At 39.8% G+C, this 18,095-nt stretch overlaps 1 long non-coding RNA gene and 2 gene segments (V, D, J or C); 2 read left to right on the plus strand and 1 right to left on the minus strand.

Annotated features, from left to right (window-relative positions):
- Window positions 1-8,127, plus strand: part of LOC113568146 (Ig kappa chain V region Mem5-like) — a 256,254-nt gene extending 248,127 nt beyond the window's left edge. Inside the window, 2 exon segments of the V gene segment in view lie at window positions 5,814-5,848; window positions 7,679-8,127. Of these exon segments, the coding sequence occupies window positions 5,814-5,848; window positions 7,679-8,001 (358 nt within the window).
- LOC145657398 (Ig kappa chain V-III region MOPC 63-like) overlaps window positions 1-18,095 on the plus strand; it is a 274,055-nt gene that overhangs the window by 220,579 nt on the left and 35,381 nt on the right.
- On the minus strand, window positions 11,113-13,089 carry LOC118240936 (uncharacterized). The gene is made up of 3 exons (XR_004775718.2): window positions 13,056-13,089; window positions 11,971-12,060; window positions 11,113-11,699 (listed from the first exon to the last, which is right to left on the minus strand). It is a non-coding gene; the product is annotated as an uncharacterized LOC118240936 (long non-coding RNA).

Here is an 18,095-nt window from a genome sequence, read left to right on the forward strand (position 1 = left end):
CACAAACACTTTAAGTCAACTTCTTTCTTATTCGATGTTAGGGCAGTGGTAGCTCAGTGATTAAGGTACTTGACTCACCCAATCCACTGATCTCCAATCAGCCCAGAACCAGATGAAGAGCCAGCTGTGCTGAGGGAGGAACTGCTGTTGTCTCACACATTGCTCATCTTCTTCTCAAAGACAGAGAGCCAGTGATCTCTAAATGTGGGCAGTGCTAGCTCAGTGATTAAGGTATTGGGCTTGTAATTGGAAGGATGCCAGTTCAAGCCCCACCACTGCCAGGTTGCCACTGTTGGGCCCCTGTGGAAGGCCCTTAACCCTCATTTGCTTGAGTTGTGCTCACTCATAATTGTAAGTTGCCTTGGATAAAAGTGTCAGCTAAATGTTTCAATGTAGGCTACATCTTCACATATGGCTCTCAGTGTTCTTCCTACACAGCTTTGCAGGATGTGACCACTCTTTTATATTTAAGTATTTTTTTCACTTCCACTAAATTTCAAGTGGACCCAATGTATTCAAATAGTTACCCTCAATATTTCCCATAATAATATTGATACATTGACCACACCAACAAAATGTCTACTCAAAATCGCATGGAAACAACAAATCCTTAAGTAAAAAAAAAATGTATTATGTTGATTAATATTAGTTCTTCAATTGTTTATCAGCAGAGGACAGTTTGAAACCAAAGCTCAGACAGTGTGTGGTAAGGGGCACTGAAGCCCAGTGTCTTTGCCTCAGACCCTATGGGCAGAAGGGCACTGTGTACCAGTGAGCAAGGTGATGACCTGGAGCTTCTGCTCATCAAGACCAGCACCATATACTCTCTGTATTAAAACAGAAATGGCTGCTTGGCCTCTCAGTCATCTCCCTGCAAGGCCGCACTGAGGGCTTTCTGGTGGTCCTCCTCAGTCATAGACAAAAATCTCAGCTCCATCACATGCCCATGGAACAGTGAACAGTTTCTGTCTATTCTGTCTATTCATGCAATGGATGGATCCCTTGCAATTGCGGGATCCTTGTGTTTTTTTTGTTACGTCCTCTGTTTCAGGTGGTGTCTCATCGTCCACGTCTCCATCCATGTGCCGCGGCAGGTGCTGACGGTCCTCTGTGATCGCAGTGCCCTTTGTCCTGATTGGTTGTCCCACCTCACACCACTATATACGTCCCATCTGAGCGAGAAGACGGAGGAACGGAACTGGCTCTTACTTTGCACTACTGCTACTTCGTTGAATTGACTGAATTGTGCCTTTGTGAATATGTTTTTGTGGCTGTGAGTATGCGAGAGTTTGTTTGGTTCTGTTACGTCTGTAATGCTTGAGAGTGTGTGTTTCATTTTATAACTCGTGTTTCTGGACCAGACCTCCAGTATTCTGACCTTGGCTGTGTAACCCTGTTCATGATTGTCATTTATGCCCTGTATGGAAATTGGTTGCTGATGTAAATTGTGTATAAAGTGTGTTATACTTATTTAATTATTCTGTCATTATATGTTTGGTCATAGTTTGGGAAGTAAGGAGATGATGCGGTTTATTTTGAGCTTTCTTTTCTGTTTTGGTTCTGGGAGTTAGGGCAGGTTATTGTTGTTCATTTAGATCTGTTATTTTCTTTGTTATATCCTTTTCCCCATCTTGCCTTTCCATGTTATGGTCTGGGTTCTAGATCGGGCTGTAACAGAATTGGGGGATCGTCCTTTGCTTATTTTGGGTGGTTATGTGTACTTGGCTGCTGGTTTTGGCTTTTCTTTTGTGTGTGGGAGTGTTGGTCTGGTTTGCTGTGGTTGGTTGCTGGTTTCTGCAGGTTTTGCTGGTTGTCATTTATCATGGCTTCTGGGTTTGATTTGGAACAGTTTATGTTCTTTCCCACACTGGAACAGTTCGATGCAACGTCGGATGATTTGTTGTTGATAGCAGATTTCTTCGATGTGGTGGTGCCTCATATTGGGCCAGGCGAATAAACAAGGCCACACTGTATGATGAGCTTGTGCGACAGCAGATTCTACCAGAGGCTGACGGTATGCCAGGCATTGTTCTTACGGTCCCAGCAGAGGCTGAGACTGAACTCAAAGGTTCATTGTGCATAGATGCCATTACTCCCTCTCTGCCTCATATGAATCCAATGCTGGCTCTACATATGAAAGAGCTGGAACTGGAACTGAGCAGACAAAAGGATCACGCTCTTGAACTCAAAACGCATCGAGACTTCAGAGTGAGGGAGCTAAAACTAGAGCTGAGGCAAGCCCGTTCTGTTCATGCTCCTCCTGTTGACTCTCATCTGGTGCCCACTCCTTACAAGGTGTATACCCTTACCCCTGTCCCTACTCCTCAAAGAGCTACACAGTCTGTCACACCCCCAATTGCACTTTCAACTCCATTGCCTTGTACTGGCTTTGATGTCAGTAAAAACCTGGCATTGGTGCCCTATTTTCGTGAGAATGAGGTCGACACGTATTTCCCTGTGTCTGAACATATTGTGACCACACTACAGTGACCAAAGCATGTTTTGCCGTTAATGTTGCACTGTATGCTTGTGGGAAGAGCTCAGGAGGTGTTCTCCTCTTTCATCAGAGCAAAGTTTAGATTATGACACTATTATGACCACACAGTGGTGCCCTGCATGCATTGTAACTCACTCTGGAACTGTTTAAAGAACTTGTTCTTTTAGAAGAATTTAAAAACTGTGTCCCAGAAAAGATTGTTATACATCTCAGAACCAGAAAAAGGCTCAATCTTCACCCAAAGCCATGGGGGTGGTTCATGTTCCATCATCTCAGTTGCTTTATGATTCCTCATCTGTATTAGATCTGGTGAACACTTCATTTAAATCTTTTATATTAGATGGGACAGTGTCAGTGTTGCTCTCGGATGTGAACCAATACCCTGTTCGCATTCTGAGGGATACTGGTGCAAAGGAGACAAAGTGTTTTTTGCCAGGTTCTGCCCTTCACACCAAATTCACTGGTCCATATATGGTTAAATCATGATTAAGTGATATGGATTATGTGATACAGACACCTGATCATAAGAAAAAGTGTCTGTCACATACACACGCTCAAAAGTTATGTCTCACACAATCAATCAATCAATCAATCAAAAATTATTTATATAACGCTTTTTACAGCAGGAGTTGTCACAAAGCAGCTTTACAAATGTTCAAGTCCAAGCCCCCAGTGAGCAAGCCAAGGGCAACAGTGGCAAGGAAAAACTCCCTAGAGCATGAGGAAGAAACCTTGAGAAGAACCAAGACTCAAAGGAGGGGCCCGCAAAAGAACATCCATTAAAAATAGTCTTGCTTCTCCTAGCTCTAGCCCTTGATGTTCACTTTCTTTGTTGGTACCTAAACCCAATGGCACCTTTCGCTTTTGTACCAATTATAGAAAAATTTATTCATTCACGAAGTTCGATTCCATTCCCTTTCCAGGATAGAGGACTGTGTGGATCATGTGGGTAACACTCAATACGTCTAATGAACATTGCAATAGCTGGCATCAAAGGGTGTGATGCCTATTTAGACAATGTTATCGTGGATTCTAATACATGGGAAAACCATATACACACCTTCCATGAAGTATTTCTCCGGTGCCAAGAATCCACCTTAACCCTAAATCTGGCTAATATGTGAATCCAGTCAGGTATTACAAACTTCTGCGTAAATCTACAGCTTTTGTTTGGTCTCCGAACTGTCAACAATAAGTTGTAGTACATGCAAACACACACACACACACAAACACATATTTAAATGGGAATTTGGCTATATTCCACTGAACATGTAATTAATTAATTTAGTGACCTAATGAATTGACCTTTGTCACGACTTTTAATAAGAAATTACCCGAGACACCCCCATAAAGATGACAACAACAATAAACCTTAAAAGCTAAGTTTAGCTATGTTTGTAGGATTTTCAAATGTGCAAATGTGTTACAAATGCCAGGAATCATGCTAAACCCCGCACTGCCACATCTACCTCTTTTCACACACACTTCCAATCTGGTTCACCAGAATACTAGCACACACCTGATCATTGTTTCCCTCATCACTGCTCCCTTACTTAAGCTCCCCTCCTTCACACTCACGTCGTGAAGTATTGCCAACCTTATGTTACGTACCAAGTGCTTCAGTTATGGTTTTGTCTTTCTGGTTTTCGACTCCCGTCTGTATTTCAGACTTCGTCTCCTGCCTGACCCCTACACAGCCCCCAAGACTTTTCCCCGTGTTATCGACACTGTGTATCACAGGCTGATTTTCAATTAACAAAATAAATATGTAGTTGCCATTGCTCACTCAAAACTAAACACAGAGAAGCTTACCTCTGTTTTAGTTACATGATCAGTCTTTTGTAATAAGGTATTTATTGTTTCTACTAGTTGGTTTCATTGTTGTGCAATGTGACCTGTGCTATTTCTGTGCAATACATTGTAGAACAAATAGTAAACACAGAAGAATATATCAGGAAAACACTATATAATTGGTCACATTTGGGTAAGAGTCTGATGTGTTTTGTAAATCTGGGTCTTCATTCAGTTCTCTGCACATTTGGGGATCACTGGCTCTCTGCATCTGAGAAAAAGATGAGCAATGTGTGAGACAACTGCAGTTCCTCCCTCAGCACAGCTGGCTCTTCATCTGCCTCTGGACTGATTGGAGATCAGTGGATTGGGTGAGTTCGGGAGTGTCTCTCGGGAGTGTCCAGGGTTCTGAAGCACCTTGAGTTCCATGTTGCTGAAACAGATGTTATGACCCAGTCTAGGTAGGATCAATGACAGAAATGATTAAATGATGAATTGGAATTAAATGGCAACAAACACACAATAAACAAAAATGGACTGACCACACTTACATTTCATATGTTACGCATCAAAGCTGGACATGCAGCTATCAAGTGCCCTTCTTTATGACAGTAAAAACACTCCTGTTTCCCAGGGACTTCACTGGTTTTATGTGGGGTAACTGGACTGTCTTTGCAACCAGATATACTGATCCTGGATCAGCTCGAGTACATGGACAACAGTCTGAAGTCTCACGGCATTGTCTCTGTTTTTGCATATTTTTTAAAATTCATTTTAAAGCTTCTTAATTATTCTTACATTTACTTATATTTGAAGAAAAATTGAGTATTTTCAATGTATGACACTTTTCCTGATCAAGTTCTTAATACAATGACTCCGCAATCTGGACGTTCAGATCAGTGTAGTGTTTTGTCAAGAACCAGTGGAGGGCAGCCTCACATTGTTCAATGCTTCTTAATATTTGTTTGTTTACAGTGTCACTCACTGTGAATGTTGTTTTTGTTGATTCTTTGTCTGGTTTCATATTTGTTTGTACTGAAGATGCTGCGAAACAAAAACAAGGCAGTAAATAAATAAACATTTTATTGGATCATTATTTGATTATTTAGCAGAAATTCACAGTAAATTCACAGTAAAACAGGACTGTTCGGCTAGAAGTATTTAATTAGTCCTCTTACATTTCTCAGCATTGATCATTGATTTTGTAAACGTCCAAAATATTTTATCGAATGGTTATTTTACATAATTTTTAAAAAATCTTAATGTACAGATATTTTGATAAAACCAATTAAGGCTAATTTTAACATTCGAAAAACGAGCAAGCGGAGAAATATATAGGCTGCACAAAAAAAAAATTACATTTATTTATTTTTAATGCCTAGATATTTTCCTGCATATTTTAAAAATTATAAATTCTATCCGTTATTACTGTTTTGAAAAAGGCTTTCTAAAGCGCAGAGAGAGCGGCTTCTTTAGAGTAGGAGGTTTTTGTCCGACCACTGAACGAGTTTGTATCACTGTGGTACACTTTTGGTGGCGGAACAAAAATCTCAATTGGACGTAAGTAACTTTCACTGCTTATCCAAAAGTTGGTATTTTCTGTAATCATAATCGATATGTTTGATGTTTGATAATGATGGAGACTTAAAAACGTTGCGATTGCATTTATTGTGATTTACCGAGCAACAGCTATTACGACGTAATTTATCTAATAATAGAATGTATGTGTGTATTTTATTTTATTATTTCAAATATCTAAAAGGCTTTTGGATAAGTCCTTTATTAGTTTTCTAAAGCATTAATTTCGAAGCTACATATTACGCGGTAAATGGTGGAGAGAGCGGAGTGTTTAGATCAGGAGGTTTTTGTACAGACAGTAAACGAGATTGTAACACTGTGGTTGACTTTCGGTGGCGGAACAAAACTATCAATTGGACGTAAGTAGACTTCAAGCTTTCTTCACTATTAATCCACGTTATGTAACGTTGCGTCAGTATGCACGGTGGTTTTGTTAATTACCCTTTTATAGACTAATTGTGACTTTGTTAAGTATCTTCCTATATCATAACCCTTGCTATGTTCTTATAGACCTTTTAATTTATACCGATGAAGAGTTTCTTCAGTAGTAAAAACATACATGTTTCAGAAATATCTCTCAACAAGCCTTCGTCTGCATGCTGGGTATATTTTAAAAGGCAGAAATATCGGTGCCTGACTGCAATTTATCGGTGCAGCTCACTTATAGCGTAATACTCGCATACTGAAGGATCGAAACTTTGGCTGTTACAAATACTCAAATTCTTCTATTATACATCTAGAACACAGTGATGTATGTCTTTAGATAAATTATCTTGACTTGGATGTTGCATTAAATGCTGTGTTTGTAGTGTACAAAAATATGAAAAATATCTCCTAAAACACATTTGTAAATCTAATTGCTATGATTCTACAGTGCGTCTACATGTATCTAACGCATAAACATTAACGATACGAGTCTGAAATAGTTTAAAGGGATCACCGAATTCAGTTCTACGAAACAGGTTCATACACATGCGCACACTTTTAGCGGCAGAAAACTGTTCGATTTAAGTAACTCAGTCCTTATTCAAAATTAGTTTGTCTTTATTTTTTAGCTTTATTTCTAATTGTATATTGTATATATGCAGTATCCTTGATAACTTCTTTCATTACAAAAAAGAAAAGAAAAACAAGCGTCTTTGGGGTTGTATCGTTCACTAACGCTGAAGCTAAACTACGGCGCTGTAAAGAGAGGAGACGGCAGTGTGTTTAGAGCAGGTTTATGTACGGACCTTAAACGAAGTTAGTGTGGAGGACACTGGACTTAAGAAGAACTTCACTTTTTATTCACAGTAAATCACAGTTTTAAGTAAGTATTGTTTTTAATAAGGGTCTCTTTATTAAAGCGCATTAAATGTTATTTTATTAGCGCATCTATCCTAACCGTTACAGTGTTATTGCGAGCCTTTAGTATAAATCGACCCATATTTTTATCGTTTTTAGTAAAAGAATAAATGTTTCAGCAAAATCCCTCATCAAACCTTTATTCTGCCTACTGGGTTAATTTACATTAGTATAAGTGTTTGTCCCTGACTGGAGGTTGTCGATGCAAAGCACTTTAACCGTCATACTCGCATACTGAACAATCACCGCCTGTTAAATATACTTCCATTTTAATCTATGTATGACTATACATTATATTGATTTAAATGGTTCATAAATTAAATATACTGTCCAGGGTTTTAATGCCAATGGAAAATGATATAATATATTTCTGATTTCAGTTCCACAAAAAGAGGAAGTGAAACACAACTGATTTTCCTGCTAACGGTTCCTGCCTGTCTGAGCTGTAGACCGTGTTGTGTCTCCTAGGTGACGCCCCGCCCACCCTCACGGTCCTGCCCCCCTCCACTGTACAGCTGCAGCAGGAGAAGGTCACACTCCTGTGTCTGGCCAACAAGGGCTTCCCCTCAGACTGGAAGCTGAGCTGGAAGGTGGCTGGTAAGCCACCTTCCAGCTCGGGGGTGAGCCAGAGCTCTGGGCTTCTGCAGAAGGACGGCCTCTACAGCTGGAGCAGCACCCTGACCCTCCAGAAGGAGGAGTGGCTGAAGAACACAGTGACCTGTGAGGCCACCAAGGACTCCCAGTCTCCTGTCACACAGACACTGAGTAGAGAGCAGTGTGCTGAGGCGTGAAACTCCCACATGTGTACTGAAGTGTTCTCCTCTCACCCATTAATGTGCTGTCTTTTAGATAGTCTGTGTTTATTATGCAAATGTTCTTCTGTTGGTCAAAATTAAATAAAAAATCTGAACAAACAACATTATAGTCTCTTAATTAAAGATTATGTGCAAGCATTGCACACAATAAATTTACATTTACATTTACATTTATGGCATTTAGCAGACACTCTTATCCAGAGCGACTTACAAAAGTGCTTTGTCATTTACTCATAGAATATGTCCTAGTACAGAACAGTAGGTTAGAATCAAACATACCAATGAACTAGAATAATGTAGAATACAGGAATGAATGCTCATACCTAGAAGTACAAAATACATAAGGTCTATCTTAAACAACAATAAGTGCTATAGACAATAAGTGCTAGAGTTTGCTAAACAACATAAACAATACCCTACAATAAGTATTAATTTAGTCAGTCAATAAGGGAGCAGTGTCAGTTGTCCTTTAAATATTCTGCAAATAGATGGGTCTTCAGTCTGCATTTGAAGACTGCAAGGGACTCTGCTGTCTGGACAGCAAGTGGGAGTTCATTCCACCATCTTGGAGCCAGGACAGAAAATAGTCTCGATGCTTGTCGTCCATGAGACCTGAAACAAGGTATTTCAAGCCGAGCCGTGTTTGTCTCTGATTGGAGATTGTCGATGCAAAGCTCTTTAACGATAATACTTGCATACTGAACAATCACTGTCTGTTAAATACAGTTCCATTTTAATTTATGTATGACTATAAGTTATATTGATTGTTTCATTAATTAAATATCCTTGGTTCTGATGTCCATGGAAAATGACATTGAAAATAAAGGTTGTTGATGTAATACATACATACATACATAAATTAATATAAATAATAAAAGAGGAAGTGAAACACAACTGATTTTCCTGCTAACGGTTCCTGCCTGTCTGAGCTGTAGACCGTGTTGTGTCTCCTAGGTGACGCCCCGCCCACCCTCACGGTCCTGCCCCCCTCCAGTGTACAGCTGCAGCAGGAGAAGGTCACACTCGTGTGTCTGGCCAACAAGGGCTTCCCCTCAGACTGGAAGCTGAGCTGGAAGGTGGCTGGTAGCAGCTGGAGCTCGGGGGTGAGCCAGAGCTCCGGGCTTCTGCAGAAGGACGGCCTCTACAGCTGGAGCAGCACCCTGACCCTCCAGAAGGAGGAGTGGCTGAAGAAGACAGTGACCTGTGAGGCCACCAAGGACTCCCAGTCTCCTGTCACACAGACACTGAGTAGAGAGCAGTGTGCTGACGCGTGAAACTCCCACATGTGTACTGAAGTGTTCTCCTCTCACTCATTAATGTGCTGTCTTTTAGATAGTCTGTGTTTATTATGCAAATGTTCTTCTGTTGGTCAAAATTAAATAAAAACAATTTGAATAAACAACATTATAGTCTCTTAATTAAAGATTCTGTGCCAACACTGCACACAATAAATGCCTTTAAAGTGCTAATTGTCTGGACTTCAGAACTGCAAATGTGTGTTGAATTATAAGACTAAACTTTGATGACGTTGCCATTTTACCATTCCTGGTAAAGTTTGTTAAGGAACCAGGAAATAAAATGACTCAAAATAAGTTTCATTCACTAGAAACTGTAACGTGTAAGTGCATTTTTGGAACATTGTATTTTTGGACCATTATGGTGTGTATATCTTTGGCCCTCTCCATATACCATAATATTATTATTTATTTTTGTAAATTGATGTCTGAAGCTAACTGCATATCACTGTTTAGCACAAGCTGGGCCATTTCGAAAGAATATTGTCACGGGTCTCATAGGAGGTAATAAAGTTGTTTTTGTATTGCAAAAAAAGTACATGTTTTATATTTAAAAAATATTTATACTTTTTATTGAAAACCCACAGTCAGCATATTTTCTCAATGGATTTTATAATAGTAAATATATGCTCCAGGCCTCTGGTATCTGTTTGTATAAAATAAAGCTTCAGGCTAAACATAATAAATGTAACAGTAAAGAACTGTTTAATGTTTGGTATGTTTTATATTATTTGAGGCAGAGTCACACAGTGCATTATTGATACAGACACGCCCTTCATGCCAAAAAAAAATTAGTGTTTGTGTGAGAGAGAGAAAACAAATACTACCAAATACTCTCTACCATCTTCCATGAGGAGCTCTACCATCTTCCATGATGACCTCAGTCAGTTGTCATGTAATGTAACACGCTTATACAGCCTTGATCAATGGAGTTTACAGTCTGAAGAATGCTCTTTTTTTCTTAATTCACCATTTGGCTGGTTTTGATGATTGAGTTTTATTATTACTGCAATAAAGCTTCATTTTGAACTTGGTCTGTTCTTGTATCATTTTAATATTCATTATCTGCACTGTAAGATTCTTTGTTCTGGGGTGTGTTGTGCTTGACTAGGTTTGGCTAATATAAGTTGAACATCTGCAAAAAGCGTTGTTCTATTCTGGGAAGTAGTAGGTTTCTCAGGGCTGTAAAAATAAATCTGTTTCACCCCACTGCTCTCGCTCTCTTTCACTATGACTGGTATTTGACATTAATAGAGACTAGTTTAAGTTCTTCATTTTTTGTCTGAACATTATGTACACAAGCAAAGGAAATAATTACTAATAAAACAATATTCAGATTGGATAAAAATTATATTCTCAACTAAGTAAGTTTATATAATAAATAAAAAATGTATTTAGCAAATGTCACGGAATGCTCCCCCTTCACGAGTCATGTGGTTTGGGGGGGAATTACGTTTGTTGTCACGCCCCTTACATGATGGCACGCACCTGTACGGGGTTCACGTTGAGTGTATGTCTGTTTATTTAAAGCCGTGTCAGTGTGGGCCTCATGGTTGGTCGTTGTTAGTGTTAGTGTAATGTTAGTGTCAATGAGTGTGTAGCCGCTGTTAGTATAACCCAACGTTTGTACCATTTTATGTTGTCGTTGTTGTTTGTGTGTTCCTGTCTATTAGTGTTATTATGTGTGAGTGCCACGCGTGTCCTTTATGTTTCATGTCATTAAATGTTTCACATCGTCAAGGGAATCTGTGCATCCTGCTCAACGCCGTGACAGCAAATACATGAATGAATAAATGAATGAATGAATGAATGAATGAATGAATGAACAGTTACATACTTGAACACTTCTGTCCATTTCAGTGAGTTTGTAGGTATTTTATTATTTCTCTATTAGCAGGAGAGCAGAGTGGTGCAGTGGAAGTGTGCTGGGACCATAACCCACAGGCTGATGGATCACAACCATCCTCTGATAATATCCTATACTAAGATAAGACTACATTAACTCCCTAAGTGATAACACAGACAAAATAACCCAGGGCCCAAACTCAATGGCAGCCCTTCCTTGCTTTCCAGAGCACACAAAAATAATACATTTGTATGCTATGCACAAATAAATACCTACTATATACAAATTTACAACAGTGGCCAAGTTAGAGGGATCAAACAAGCTCAGAATCAGAGTAAGGGGGGAAAGAGGCCAAGCACCAAATCAAATATCAAAACTGACACAAGCAGATGTCCAAAATATCATCTTTATCTTTCTTCTTCCTCCAAAACACTTCCTTATATCCCTCCTTGGGGCAGGACCTTGTTTCAGGACTGGACAGTGAGTATGAAGATCTGTAGAGGAACTCTGGACTGGGTCTGGGGTAACTGGAACTGGAGAGAACAGAGATCCACACACATACATATGACACAGGGGGACACAGGACGTAACTACTGTCTCATGCTGTTCACTTGCAGGTCAACAGCATTAATGTGAGCACCTGTCCCCACTTTTACATCTTAATGAGTTAAATGTAAATGTAAATGTTTTGATAATCTTGTGTTCCTCAGTGTGGAGGTGCAGGTGTATCCAGTACAGTTCAGAAGCAGCCCTTCACTCTCTGTTCTGTAATGGTGATTTATATCAGTGGATGTGTGGAATCACATGAGCAGACAGCACTCCAGTGGTCTGGTAGATGTGGGGACTCTTTAGGAGGAGGACTTCCTGTCTGCTGGTGTCCTGGATAGGAGGAAGCTGGAATGACAAAGTCTCAACTTGATTCATAACTCTTTGAGTAGTAGTGGACTTGTGTGTTTGTGTGTGTGTGTGTGTGTGTGTGTGTGTGTGTGTGTGTGTGTATGTGTTTGTGTGTGTGTGTGTGTGTGTGTGTGTGTGTGTGTGTGTGTGTGTGTGTGTGTGTGTGGGGTCCAGCTGATTAAACTGAGTCTGCTGGTTCTTGGTTCCCAGCAGTTTGCTCTTTTACTCTCTCTGTATTGAGTGTTTTTGTCCTTTAAGGAGTTTGTGTTTTGCCTCCTTTTTTATGTATCATCTGGTATACAAAGTTATTTTCTCCCTTTTTTTTAATAAATTAATTTAATGTACTACTGTATTACTGTCCATCATTACAGTGGAAGCTGACTGATCTAGTCTGGATGGTGGAATCCCTTCACTCTGTGCTGTTTGTAGATCTCTGGGTGTGTGCTGTTCTATATGTGCCTGTGTGGTCCAGGAATATGATTAGTCTGCCCCCCCATGGTCAGTATCGGTATTGCACCCTGGTTTGCCAGTTTCCTCCTCCTGTGGCAGACAATAATTTTGGATAAATAAAAGTGTGAAGTTATTATTAATTTAATTGCAAAATGTGGAGATCACTAAAACATATGACTGTATAGTTAATGTTGGTTTAAAACGTTGTAATACAGGTGTTTTTTATTAATTGTTTGTGATATATTAATGCAGGCTTTTAAGCTGAGCCAAATAAAATTCATTCATTTATTTCAACTTCAGTAAAATATCAAATCATACGAAATTCCTACTTAGCATGGCAAAGCTATTTAGTTTGTGTGTAAATGGTTAAAATTGTGAATTTTTCCCTGGAGTGAAATTCCCAGGGTGGTGTATTCAGCTACACTTCAACAGTTATTCTAGATTTTCACCCTGTCTGTCCCATCATCACCAGATGTTCCATTAGCAGGACTTTAAAATAACTCTTTTTATTCTAAAAAGAAGGAAGAATTAACTTCACATACCAGTTGCTGTCTGGACAGTCTAACACAGTATTTCCTCAGCAGCTTTTCCAGGATCTCCAGGCTAAAAACAGCAGTAAAATGATTAAAAGAATCAGGAGTAACTCAGACCAGTTCACTAGGTAGTGATCACCTGTCCTTATACACCACAGTGATGTTCATATATTACTGCCTTTGTCCAGAACCTGAGTGTGGAAGCAGGACGTTATCAGGGGTTGGTTTAAAGGAAAGACATTAACCTGCTACATATGTAGTGATGTAAGTGTCTATTACACAATGATGACAATTTAAAAGATCAAATAGTTCAGTATTGTAGTATTTTGTAGTTGAGTTGAGTGCAGATTTAACAACTCTGCAGCTGTTCTCAGATCAGTCTGTTTGAGTCAGAGCAGTTCCTCTACATCTGAGGGAGGTTTTTGTATGGTGCTCTAACACTGTGTGAATGGAGTGCTGTAACCCTGCTGACAGTAGTAATCTCCTGCATCTTCAGCCTGGACTCCACTGATTTTTAGGGTAAATTCTGTACCTGATCCACTACCACTGAAACGAGCTGGAATCCCAGACTGACGGTTTGATGCATAATAGATCAGGAGTTTAGGAGCTTCTCCAGGTTTGTGGAGATACCAGTGGAGGTAACTACCAACACTCTCACTGGCCCTGCAGCTGATAGTAACAGTCTGTCCTGGTTGAAAAGACTGAGATCCTGGAGATTGAGTCAGGATTATCTCCCCAAATGATTCTAAAAATAATCATATACAAAATAACATTTACATTTGGAAGAATTTTAAATAAATAAAATCAAAATAAAATCCTAATTAAAAACATTGTAACTCTGAAAATAAAAAGGACAAAAATCAGTACAAATAAACATGAACATCCAAAATCAAGTAAAAATGAAAACTAAACTTATTTCAGTTTGTCTCACCCTGAGTGAGGAGTCCCAGGGTCCCCAGCAGTAGAATGAGTGACATCATCATTGTGCTGTGTGTCAGTATGTGTTAAAGGACTGAACACTCTCTGATCACCACTACAGCTCTTAAAGTGTGTGGAGTAGTGAAGCAGCTCACATATGCAAACAACACATCTGTCTTTCTACCACACAGAACTAGTGTGAGCGTTTATCAGATGAATGATAAAATCTCTCCTCTTAGAGCTCTCAGTCATCCCCTCTTATGTGCTGCAGTCACTTTCACATTGATTTTTCTACACTTAATGAGTCATGACATTACTGAGCTCATGTTGGTGTTGATGACACCTGGATCTCATTTAGTGTCTGAACACTGTTAGTCATCACTGTCACTCTGTCTGTGACTCAGACTCAGAATGAGCTGATACCTGTCAGATCTGCTGCAGTGCTGTGGAATTAATCAGGTTTTAAAGCACACACAGTGCTGAAACACACACATACATGTTTGTGAGAGCTCTTTAACCAGGTGATACACACACACACACATGCTAGTAGAGCTGTTTAACCAGGTGATACACACACACACACACATGCTAGTAGAGCTGTTTAACCAGGTGCTTCACACACATACACATGCTACTTAAGAGTTCTTCAACAAGGTGATTTGCACACACACACACACACACACACACACACACACACACACACACACACACATACATGTGAGAGAGAGTTCTATAACCAGGTGCTTCACACACAGTTCAGGATCAAACTGACTTTGGTGTAAGCATCATGGTCTCATGCATCTGCTAGAGTTGTCATTGTTACTGTCAGCTCTCAGGTTGTTCCAGCACAGTGGACAGAGGGAAGGAAGCTCTATTGCACAGCTCTAGGAATGTACCACAGTGCTCAGGCAGTCAGGGGTACTGCTAGTGGAGCTCTTGGACTGGACCACAGTGCTCTGATGGCTGGGGGTGCTGCTAGTGGGACTTTTTTGTTGGCTTTGAGAGAGCTACTGGAGAATAACAATTAGTGTGTGTTTCTGGGATGAGGAGAGCAGATGTGCTGATTTCTCCCCCTCCTGTGGCCAGACTGTGTAGTGGCAGGCAGTGTAAAATGGGATCCGCTATACCAGTGTTCTTCAGTCCTTGAGGTTATGTGTTTTATGTTGTTCAGTGTTTTCAGTGCTCTAGCACTCACATGTGCGCGCGCACACACACACACACACACACACACACACACACACACACACACACACACACACACACACACACACACACAGACATTTACATGTCTGACAGTTGGCAGACGCTCTTATCCAGAGCAACTTACAAAAGTGATTTGTCATTTACTCATAGAGCACATCCTAGTACAGTACAGTAGAGTCCAAAATACCAATGAACTAGAATGCTGTAGAATACAAGTATCAGTGCTGATACCTAGAAATGTGAAACAAACAATAACAAACAATATCAAGCTATATGTGTTAGAGTTTCAATTACCCAACAGGTTCAGAATCAATGGTCATTGAAATATTCTACAAATGGATCAGTCTTCAATTATTATTAACAAAACATCTTAGCTACAAGTAATGTGCTGATAAGGGGACCTGGAAAACTGTGAATATTATGGCTTTATGATTCTTCAGAGTTAAGTGTGTTCAGTACTGAGTCAGTGTGTTCAGTAGTGAGTCATTGTGCTGTGGTTCCTCTCCTCTACAGAGTGTGTTATTGTGCTGTATCACATCCTCCCCCTCAACACCTGCAGTAGGTCCCAGCTGCAGCAGTGCAGTCTCTGTGCAGTCTGACTGAGGGAGGTTTTTGTACGACTCTCTACCACTGTGTGAACACCCAGCTACTACTAATGATGTGTGCACTCTGACAGTAATAATCTCCTGCATCTTCAGTCTGGACTCCTCTGATGGTCAGAGTGAAGTCAGATCCAGATCCACTATCACTGAAACGAGCTGGAGTTCCTGACTGTAAGTTAGTAGCCCCATAGATCAGGAGTTTAGGAGCTTCTCCAGGTTTCTGCAGGTACCAGGCTAAAAGGTTATTATTATACACTGCAGGGTTTGTTCTACAGCTGATGGTGACTGTGTCTCCTGGAAGAGCAGATTTCACTGCAGGAGTCTGAGTCACAGTCACCTGACACATGGATTCTGGGGGAAAAAACAAAACAAAGCAAAGTAAATCCAATTTAAATCACATTTTATTTTCCATTTCTTATGTTGCTTATATCTGTTAATAGAAGGTTTAGAATATTTTATTAAACAAGACATCTGTTTTTTTAGGTTATTCACCTCAAAAGCAAAGCATAAAATGATCTTTTACCTTGAGTCCAGAGGGCCAGTGTGCAGATGAAGATGGTGATTAAAGTCATGATTGCTGTGGGTGAAGTTTCTGGGGCAGGCAGCTCTCAGTCATGAAGTGTTAAACTCACAGGACTATAAACACTCCCAGAGCACTGAAGCAGGTGCTGCACATGCAAAGTGACCTCTCTGTATTAATACACATCTACCAAACACTCTCTGTGGCCTCTCTGTATTAATACACGTCTACCAAATACTCTCTGTGGCCTCTCTGTATTAATACACATCTTCCAAATACTCTCTGTGGCCTCTCAGTATTAATACACATCTTCCAAATACTATCTGTGGTGTTTCTGTATTAGTTTTTTATGATTCATTACACACTATATTTAAAAATAACTCAAATTTAGTGAAATCTGACAATCAAGAAGCAAAACTTCAGGCCAGATCTGCATAACTAATAAGCACATTCTCAGCCTCAAACTCTAATCAAATCACTACACACGCACACACCACTTCTACTAAACACACTTCTCTACATTGGACATATAAATCTAACATGACATCACTTCTTTGCCTTTCAAAACCTCCCATCTGTGAACCAACTGATCAAACACTGCTGTCAAATGTACTTGGGATGATTAACTGGGATGATTACTTGAGTGATTAATTGTGAACTCACCAATCAGGTCTAAGCACTATAAAATGCAACTGGTGACTTTATCTGTCTTTAAGTAAAAGACCTGTAGCATAAATATATCGAAGTATGTAATGTATTCATGTGATGTGTTCTCCTCAGTATTGTTTGCTGCACGCAAATGTACTTTTTACATGTACATTTCTATCAGGTCAACGCATTGTTATCTGGACTTAACCTGACAAATGTAAGAAGTGGGAGAAACATCACTGGCCATAGAAATATTTTGAGTGTCCAGGGCCAATGTGGTGCAGAATGGAGTCCTCCATCGCCATGGCAACCTGGGTCCTTACAAAAACACAGTCCACACATATTAGACAGACTACACACCATCCTCACAGTCCACACACTCACATTAGACAGACTACACACCATCCTCACAGCAGAAGACTAAGTGGATGCAGAGCAGATGAAACACATTGTCATTGTCATGTTATCGTATAAATTATTTTACAAAAGAACTGGAATGGTGTGTAGTCTGCCAAATTCCGTAAATGTAAATGTAACAACTGAGGTGTTCGGATACTTTTGTGTTGCTGTGTGAACTGTGTGTAGTGTTTTGACAAAATAAGCCCTGTTGCTTAAGCAATCATAAAAAAATAAAATAAAATATTCCAAATTCCTCCTCTCTTAGCTGACATGACAATACAGAATATACTAGATTATTAATATTCATTAAATATTAGTTTAGGTGGAGATGGGAAAAATAATTAAAGATTAAAGATAAAATATGAATCTTAGGGTTGTGTGTGTGTGTGTGTGTGTGTGTGTGTGTGTGTGTGTGTGTGTGTGTGTGTGTGTGGTCACTATAAAGTCAAAGAGGTTTTTGGATGACAGCTTCATTAGAATGTATCACTATGGTTGACTTGTGGATGAGACACTAAACTCAGTGTGAGTGGTAAACTGGACTGTGGATGTCTCAGAGGTGCAGGAGGGAGTTCTGACCAGTGTAGGAGAGCAGAATGCAGCAGCTCTGTTTGTATTCTGTTCTGTGTCCTGGCATTTCTGTGACTTCCACTGAAATAAAGCTTCATTTTGGACATTGTCTGCTCTTTTATAAGAGACAAACATCTTTATTAATGTTACCAGACAGTTTCTTGTGCCTGAGTGAGCTTATCTGAAAAGACC

This window comes from Electrophorus electricus, chromosome 4, assembly GCF_041902795.1.
Source record: "Electrophorus electricus isolate QZ-2024a chromosome 4, ASM4190279v1, whole genome shotgun sequence".
NCBI lineage: Eukaryota > Metazoa > Chordata > Actinopteri > Gymnotiformes > Gymnotidae > Electrophorus > Electrophorus electricus.